The following is a 10011-nucleotide window of genomic DNA, read 5'->3' as shown; positions in this document are numbered from 1 at the left end:
TTTCACCATACTATTTAAATCAATTTTTATGTTGGTAATATACTTTATTAATTTGAACAGAGAGTGACTGTTGTTATAGTACTCTGTCAACAATAAGTCAACGCATTATCAGCAACATTTATGCAGATACTGCTATATGTCTATGAGTTTTCCTTATACTGACATTATTTTAAAAGATTTATTGATATAATTCACATACCATATGATTCAAAGTGTACATTTCAATGTTTTTTAGTATATTCACAAATGTGTGCAACCATCACAATTTTACATTTTCATCACTTTACAAAGAAATCTATGTACTTTAGCAATTACTCTCATATTCCCCTTTTCCCCCAACCCTAGATAACCAGTAAGCTACTTCTTGGCCCTCTAGATTTGCCTATTCTAGATATTTCAAATAAAGGGAATCATATAACATGTGGTCTTCTGGCGTCTTTCACTAAGCGTAATGTTTTCAAAGTTCATCCATGTTGTAGTATGTATGAATACTTCATTCCTTTTTGTGGCTGAATAATATTTCTTTGCATATATACACCACCATTTGTTTATCCATTTATCAACTAATAAACATTTAGGTTCTTTCTACCTGTTGGCTCTTATTAATAATGCTGCTAGAAACAATATCATCTTAACATTTACTATCTGCTTGCTCAGCCTCAAGCAGTCACAGGTAAGAGTTTAGGCTTTTTCATTTTTCCTAAGCATGGACACAGCTCCATGAATGCATATGACCTCCAGATTTCCAGGAACATGTAGGAGCTCTTCAAAACTTGTGAGTATCTCATTCTCCAGACTTTTCCTCTAAGCCATTTTGTTGATACATTGTCTGGCCTAAACTGGAATCTGTCACCTCAGACAGCTATGAAGTTAAAACACTGGCCTGTAATTATTTTTGACACCCCAGCCACCCATTCTTTGCCAGGAGGAAGGCTGTTCACACTGAATGCGATCAGAGTTATCTTTTTAACTGGGGTCTTCCAGGGAACCATCAGAGGTTTAATGATGATAATTATTTGGAAATGAGGCTTTGAAAGAGCTCCAGGTCCATTCTGCTCCTTTTGGAGCAGGCTGCATGGGAAACATGGACTATTATTTTTCTCAGGCTACTGCTGAGCAAGAGTGGAAAATGGGACTAAGGCAAATTAAAATGGCACAAAATTTTCTGTTCTTACTGAGATTTGGCTATTTTTCTTGAATATACATTCCCTAGATGGTTGTAAGCTTTTGGTTATTTTCCAGAGTTTTGTAGAGAAATTATAAGTGTCCCTCAATGTACACAGAAGGGTCTCAATAAAATGCTTTATAGTTTTATAGTTTTCAGGTAAATACTTTTATTAGACCTTCAATCTTTTCAAAGATGAGGAAGTCATGGCTTAGAAAACTTGTGACTTCCTTGAGCCATCAATTTATAGCCCTAGGGATTTATATTAATCATTAGAAGATTAAGTTCTATAACCAGTGGTATGAAAATATTGATTCCTGACCATTTTTGCCAGTTTTCATTGACTTTATGGAAGGGTAAATTTTCAAAGTCCTTACTATAATACTGATATATGCTACATCATGGATAAACTTTGAAAATATTATGGTAAGTGAAAGTATAGCCAGGCCCTTGAGATTTTAATGGCATTTTTTTAATGACTGAAATAATGTAAAATTTGAATAGGCCCTTGCTTGCACATGATAACCCCTTGCTTCCTGCCTAGTATCACTTGTTCTCACAGTAATTACTACCTGCTGATATACCATTTGTCAAGCAGGAGAAGATAATAACTCCTTATTTTACAGAAGGAATGAATGCCCTTGAAAAAGCTGTGACTAGCTCCTGATGCCCATAAGTCTGGTTACTCAAGGAGTTACCTGAGACTAAAAGCGACACAGACTTCCCCCTTCAGTTCTCTAAAATACCTCCCCTGACCCCCTCTTATTCTCTAGCTACATAAAAGCTCCTTGCTTCGTTTTTTTAAAGAGATAGATCTGAGAGATTTTGCTTTTAATTCTTTTCACTTTAGCCAAATCAAATAAACTTTTCTTTATCTCCAAGCCCTGGTGTCACAGTGTCTGGCTTTAGCTGTGCATCAGGTACACAAGCCTGAATTTGAGGCTCTACAACAAGACGAAGCCAGACATAAGAAGCCATATATTGTATGATTCCATCCACATAAAATGTACAGAATAGGCAAATTGATAGAAGTAGAACGTGGATAATAGGTTGCCTGTGACTAGGAGAAATGGGGGAATAGAAGGATGATAGCTAAAGCATACAGGGCTTCTTTTTGAGGTGATAAAAATGTTTTAAAATTGATTTTGGTGATAGTTGCACAACTTTGTGAATAAAGTAACAACTACTAAATTAAACACCTTAAATGAGAAAATTGTACAGTATGTGAATTATATATCAATAAGGATGTTATAAAAAATAGCAATAGTGAGAGATTTCAATACTACACTCCATAATTAATAGAACCAAGGATATGAAAGTGTTGACCATCACTATCAACCAACTAGCTCTAATAGATAATTTGAACACTCAGCCAAACAACAGGAGCATCCTTCTCAAATGCACATGCAAACTTCTCCAGGATCTACCATATCTTAGGCCACAAAATCAATCTTAAGACATTTAAAAAGACTAGGATCATACAAAGTATGTTTTCTCATCACAATGGAATAAAACCAGAAATCAATAACAGAAGAAAATTTAGAAAATTCACAATTACGTGGAAATTAAACAATACTCTCTTAAGCAAAGGATGAAAAGAGAAATCACAGGAAAATTACAGAATACTTTGAGATATGTAAAAATCAAAATGGAACATATCAAAACATACAAACATTAATACAGTCCTTAGAGGGAAATTTACAATTGTAAACACTAATATTAAAAATAAGAAAGCTCGGACTTGGGGGGGGGGCAAGGGCAACATACGTAACCTAAACATCTGTACCCCCATAATATGCTGAAATAAAAAAAAAATTCAAAAAAAAAAATAAGATTGTAAATCAATAATGTAAACTCCCACCTTAAGAAAATAGAAACAGAAAAGCAAACTGAACCAAAAGAAAGTATAAGTAGGAAATAACAAAGATTAAAAGAGAAATGTATGAAATAGGAAATTAAAAAAATAGAAATAATTAACAAATCTAAAAGCTGGTTCTTTAAAAATGTCAACAAAATGGACAAATCTTTTAGCTAGACTAAACAAGTAAAGAAGAGTGAAGACAGAAATTATTAAAATAAGGGATAAAGCATGGGGCGTTTCTACATACCTTCCTATGATGAGAAGATTGGGAGTGAATACTATAAAACATTGTATGCCAACAAATTATATGACCTAGGTGAAAACAGACCCATTCCTAGAAAGACAGAACTACTGTAACTGACTCAGGAAGAAAGTATAATGTAAAAGGCAGGTCATAGGTATTGGTGAGGATGTGGAAAAACCAGAACTCTCATATGTTGCTGGTTGCAGTGTAAAATGGTACAACTTGCTACAGAAAAGAGCTTGGCAGTCCCTCCAAAGATTAAAGATAAAATTGCCATATGACTCAGCAATTACACTCCTAGGTATGTACCCAAGAGAAATGAAAACACATCTACTGAAAAACTTCTACATGAATGTTTATAGCAGCATTAGAAAATTAGAGAGAGAAAGAAAAAGAAAAGAAAAGAAAATTTCAGCCAGGAAAATGAACATGGGTTCATCAAATTATTTTGCAAAATCTAGTTTCCATACATCGGTTGTGGCATCAGTGACTATGTCCAAACTCTAATATCTACAGGGCTCAGTTGCATCTGGTGTCCTACTCCCAAATTTCCACGGGCCAAGCCTGTAAAATCCTCAAATTTCCTGTGTAAATTTGGAATGTAGGTAAGGTTTGGGTATAAGGCTACTCTGAGAATAAAGCCAGAACACAATTCTTATTAGTATAACTGGTACAACACGAATACTTTACAATTAATATATTTCTAACTATTGTTTGACTCAAATAACTACATATTAGAATTAGAGAATTTAAGTGTAATTTAAAAATATATGTGACAGTGATTTAAAAATTCTAAAAAGTTTAGAAAGTTTAAAAATTTTCTAATATGATGAAATAAATTTTTCTGTGTAAACAAATTGCCAACAGATCATTCTTTAATCAAGCAAATATCTTAAAGAATGGAGACTTATGGGAAAAAAATATTTTCTTCTTCATTTGCTTTAAGATTAATTTATGATAACTAGGAGTAAGGAAGGTAAAATGTGTCTGAAAATTGTTGCAAAAAGCTCAATTCTCCTGAGTATAAAAGAACTATGGATAGGTTATTGGAATACATTAAGATATATATTTATATTTAAATCTTCACGTTATACTAGTATTTGCAAAGAATAACTGAGAAAGATAATAATTTAATAATGTAATTTATTATCATAAATACAAAGTTTTAGACATAGGCAAATGGGTAAACTAAATGCATTTATGAGGCCTGTATGTAAAAGCCAAGCTATAATACAATACAGAACATACAAAAATATTCAAAAAGAAGAGAAAAACTAAGTGATATAGAAATGCTAGTAAAGTATCTTTTTTGATTTGGAGTTCCCTCCCTCATATATGTTGTCCCTTAATATGGACCTTACTAAAAGAAGTCTAGTAATTAAACTAATCACATTATTTAACAGTATCTGGAGGTTTTATTTTACTCATAGACCTAACACAAATATGGAGTAAACACATGTAAAACAAAATATTCACTTTTTACAATATAGTATATTATAATTCAATCTTAAATTCTCTTTACCTTTATTGTCTGTCTGCTTATCTGAAATCGTTGATCAGACACTTGCTGTTGATGGAGGAGCTTTTCATTAACTTCTTTATATTCTTTAACAGACAATTCTGCTGTTTTTTTTGCATTCAGAAGTACACTATTTTGTTGTTGCAAGGATATAATCCGTTCTCGTAACAAAATAATATTGCTACTTGATTTCTGGGCAGTTATACTTTTGCAGTTTTCTCTGTTGACTATATAAAAATAATGTTCATAATATTTTAAAAATCAGATTAAATTATAAAAGACATAATGTTAATTTCATGTGCATTCTTACCTCTGGTAGGAACTGCTGTATGTAAACTCTTTTGCATGTTGCCATTCTTCTTTTGAAAAGTTGGTTTTTTGGTATTTTTATAATGAAAATGATCCTAAATTTAAAGGTTCATAAAAATTGGGTTATTATTCAATAACATCAAGTGAATCAACATTTAAGTGACGGTCACATACCGTGCACTGTAAAAAATCCAAAACAAAACCACTAATTAAATTACCAGTATTAGTCACAAGACTTGGTATCAAATTAACTGGACATAAAAAGAACTGGTTTCTGTTTACAGTACTGACTAGAAATTCAGAAAAATTTGCATACTGTGAAACAGACACACTTAAAGTGTCTAACATGGCAAAACATCAAGGGAAATTCTTAGAGGCCAAAAAAAATGGAAATCTCAATAAAAAAAGAAGTGACCAACAAAGTGGCCAGCAAAATGTAGGACAATTGCCAATTCCTTGTGACCTTGAAATTCCATTTAAATAGCAACACAGAATGCTTAAGTCAGGAAATAAATCCTAGCTCACAAGCCAAGATGAGAAATTTGAGGTCACAAAGCTAGGACATTTTGTACATCAAAAGTTTGTTTCTTTTTCTTGCTGAGTAGTATTCTGTATTATGGATACACCACGGTTTGCTTAACTGTCCAATTAACAAAGAAAATTTCGGTTGTCCTCAGTTTTCAGGTATTACAAATAAAACTGCTATGACCATTCACGTACAGGTTTTTTTGGTAAACATAAATTTTCATTTCTGTGGGAGAAGTGTTCAAGGATATGATAGTTGTATGGTAAGTTTAGTTTTTTAAGAAATTGCTAAACTGTTTTCCAGAGCACTGTATTGTACCATATTATATCCCCCACAAGCAATGTATGCAAAATCCAGTTTCTCTTCATCCTTGCCAGCATTTGGTATTGTCACTATTTTTTTTAGCTGTTTTAATAGATGTATAACTCATCATGGTCTTAACCTAATTTCCCTAATGGTTAGTGATGTTGAACATCTTTATATATATTCTTTGTCATCCATATATCCTTTTTGGTGAAACATCTGCTCATGTCTTTTGCCTATTTTCTAATCGGATTGTTTGATTTTTTACTGTAGAGTTTTGAGAGCTCTTCATATATTCAAGATGTGAGACCTTTGTTAGATATGTGGTTTATAAATATTCCTCTCAGTTTGTAGCTTGTCTTTTTATCCTCTAACTGGGGTCTTTTGCAGAGGAAAAGTTCTTAATTCTGATCAAGTCAATTTATTGATGTTTTCTTTTATGAATCAAGCTTTTGGTATCATGTCTAAAAATTCTTCACCACGCTCTAGGTCCTGAATAATTTCTCTTATGTTATCTTCTAAAAGTTTTATAATTTAATTTTTATATGGATATGTGATCCATCTCAAGTTAATTTTTGCATAAGGTGCAAAGTTTAGGTATAGGTTGCTTTTTTTTTTTTTTTGCTTGGGAATATCCAATTGCTCTAGCACCATTTGTTGAAAAGACTATCCTTCCTTTATTGAACTGCTTTTGCATCTTTGTCAAAAATCAGTTGCTCATACTTGTGTGGATCAATCTGCAGATTCTCTATTCCCTTGTGTGAATAATAAATCTTTCCCCCTCTCTTGGTGGGTGTATAATGTCATCCCTCTTGACATCTGAATCAATTTTGAGTGATGAAGATTGATGCCACCATCTGTGAGGTAAACATAAAGTTATTTTTTGTTTCTAAAATTTCAATTTGGTTTTTATATCCTCTGTTTCTTTGATGAGACTTTCTATTTCTTTACTGAGATGCCCTATTTTTTCATTTGTTTTAAACCTGTCCATAATTGCTTGTCAACGCATTTCTATGGCAGCTACTTTAAAATGCTTGTCATATACAGATTATGCTCAACATACTATGGTGTTATATCGTGATAAGCCCATTGTTAAGTTGAAAACATTGTAAGTCAAAAATGAATTCAATACACCTAACCTACCAAACTTCATAGCTTAGCCTAGATTACCTTAAACGTGCTCAGAACACACTTACATTAGACTACAGTCCAGCAAAATCACCTACCACAAAGCTTATTTTATAATAAAGTGCTGAATATCTCATGTAATTTATTGAAAACTATGCTGAAAGTGAAAAACAGAATTGTTGTTTTGGTTCTCAAAGTAAGGTTTCTAGTGAAAGCATAATGTTTTCACTCCATTGCAAACTTGAAAAAAAAAATCTTAAGTCACCCATTTTAAGTTGGGAACAGTCTGTTACTCCAATATCTGACATCTTGCTTTTGGCTTTTGTTGACTGTCTTTTCTCATTCAAATTAAGGTTTCTTGGTTCTTGGTATGATGTGTGAGGTTCAATTGTAATCTGGACAGTTGGGGTATTATGTTTCGAGACTCTTTACTTCTTATTTGAACAAGTCTCCTCTGACACCACACTGATGGAAGGAGGAAGGGATGAGGGGTGCCTCCTTATAGCCAGGTGAGAATGGAACTCTAGGTTCCTACTAGGTCTTTACTGAAGGGGATGGAAGTGGGGTTGCAACTTTTTCTGTGGAGTAGGGCAGTTATTGTGCAAACTTTTCTGTCTTGGTATGCTGGCCTTTTCCTGACCCTTTGGCTAGAAAGAGCAGGGTTTTATTGGGGGCTCATATCATCTTATCTATTGGGGTTTCTAGGTGGCAGATTTATTTAGCATTCAGGCCAGGATACATGAAGCAAAATGAAAACCCAGAGAACTCACCACCATATTGTTCCTTGATTTCTGGGGTACCTAGCTGGTCAACTCAATATACACACAGAAAGCGGCTGAAATGAGAAAGACTAACATACTAAGTGTTGATGAAAAGCAGTAGAAATTTCCATAGTGGGTACAAAAAAGTGGTACAACACTTTGGAAAATAGCATTATCAACTAAAATCTTAAAAATACATAAGCTATCATATAGCAATTCCACTCCTAGGTTTTTATTACAGAAATGCCCACACTTGTGCAACAGAGAACATGTACAAGAATATTCATTGCAGGATTATTTGCAAGAAATCCAAACTGAAACAACCAAAATTTCAACAGTAGAAAGGATAAATTGTGGTATGTTCAGACAATGAAGTACTATCTATAACAATGAAAGTGAATGAACTCATAATATTCAACAAAAGAGGCCAGACACAAAAGATATACTATATAGATTCCACAAAGTTCAAAAACATAATGTTAAGAGGGAGGTAAAATTATAAAGAAAAGCAGGGAAGTCATTAAGTTAAAGTTAGTTAGGATACTGAATATATTTGGGGTTAGTGAGAAGTTCTAATATTTTCCAAACACATCTGCCACAATTTGGTAAACATTTATTTTCTGACTGTCAACAATATGACAGATCTAATCAAAGTAGTTTATAATGTACTCTCTTGTTATATGAATGTAATTATGAGTTACTTTTATTTATAAACTCATTAAGCTGCAAATAATGAAAATTCCCAACCAAATAATATACAGAAAAATAGGTAATTTCTATAAAATCTACTTATCAATTTATTCATCAATCAATCAATCAGAAGGCTCTTAGCATGTAATTGTTGGTCTGAACTTTATTCTGGTAGTAACTAAAATAGACCTTTTTCCTCCAAAGTCCTGGCAAGATCTCAAAAAATTAATTTTTTTGGATTATGTTTTAAAAGAATCCTATAGGTTAACTCAAAGACAACCTGATTTTTACAACAAAATAATTTTCCTCAATTTTTCAATGATTTATGCTGTATAGGTAAACTTCTGATGTCATGATATTAGTGGTAGGAATTATTGAATAAGTTGTATTGGAACATCAATTTTTCAAAATTTAAAATACATTGAGGAGTAAGGTAAAAATAAGTAATTCAAAGATATGCATAGACTTAAATGACTTTATTGCCACAAAAGCTAATATAAAAACAGAAGTTTCTTCACTTGGAACATTTCATATACCTGAAAACAATAATGAGCTTATTATCACCTTTATTATTTTCTTGCTGAAATATGAATACCTTCAGATTTATATTTGTGAGAATAATATTTATTTCCATTTTCATCTATGCAAAAGATTGTGACAAACTGGTATTAGGAAAATTTTAAAAAGTGAATATTTTCACTGCATATTTCAAAGAAAACTTAATTTGTAGGGGTTCAAATTAAATATCTGGCAATATTTATTGATTTAAATTATGAAGCATAAGATAAAATTAAGAACATTGCTTACAATTAGGCAAAATTATGTCATATACCTTTTGAGCCTTGCCATTTATATTGGAGTATATTTGTACTATTTCTTTTCCTTGTGTTTGGCTGTCTTCTGTTTGATCGCTTTCCTTCTGGTCTCTTCTATCTTCCATAGGACTTATTTTCTGGGATGTTTCTACAATAATTGTTCCCAAATTTTCAGAGGTCTGTGCTTCAGAGTCACTGCTTTTAGAAAAAAGAAGGCACATGAAACCCAAGAATAAGAGTTGTTATGTGTACTTTTTCTAAGTTCGACACCAAACAATATTATAGCATAAATTATAAATGACACTGTAAGTTTAATTTTGGCATTTACTCATTCTCCATGTGAAAAGGAAAAGTTAGTTTAAATATATTTTACAAAATTATAGAATCCCATCAAGAACATAGATTCTCTAATATCAAATTCCTACTAGCATCACTTCTATAGCATTTATACCAAGTGTTAGCTCAGGAAGCACACGGTTTAAGAGTTCCAGGGTTGGAATACATACTACTTTCCCAGCCATGCTATAAAGGTCTGATATTTCTTACAAAATTTTCCCTTCACCTGAGACAAAATTTGAATCTTTGAGGCTTTCACGCATTAAGTTCCATCCCTTATGGCCATTTATCTTTCAACAAAATATTTGTTAACAGCATCTATGGGCCAGGCATTTTTGTGGGCATAAAGAATAA

General features: G+C 32.5%; 1 protein-coding gene across 1 annotated transcript in view; it reads right to left on the bottom strand.

Annotated features, from left to right (window-relative positions):
• The window catches only part of CNTLN (centlein, centrosomal protein), a 295319-nt gene that overhangs the window by 92222 nt on the left and 193086 nt on the right, over window positions 1-10011 (bottom strand). The window contains exons 15-17 of the mRNA XM_012665007.1: window positions 9339-9519; window positions 5100-5193; window positions 4793-5016 (exon numbers count right to left, since the gene is read on the bottom strand). Of these exons, the coding sequence (XP_012520461.1) occupies window positions 4793-5016; window positions 5100-5193; window positions 9339-9519 (499 nt within the window). The remainder of the gene's footprint in view (window positions 1-4792; window positions 5017-5099; window positions 5194-9338; window positions 9520-10011) is intronic.

The sequence above is a fragment of the Propithecus coquereli genome, unplaced genomic scaffold (genome assembly GCF_000956105.1).
Source record: "Propithecus coquereli isolate 6110/MARCELLA unplaced genomic scaffold, Pcoq_1.0 Scaffold95, whole genome shotgun sequence".
Lineage (NCBI taxonomy): Eukaryota > Metazoa > Chordata > Mammalia > Primates > Indriidae > Propithecus > Propithecus coquereli.
The sequence above is the reverse complement of the archived record's forward strand: the minus strand, read 5'-3'. Positions and strand labels throughout refer to the sequence as shown.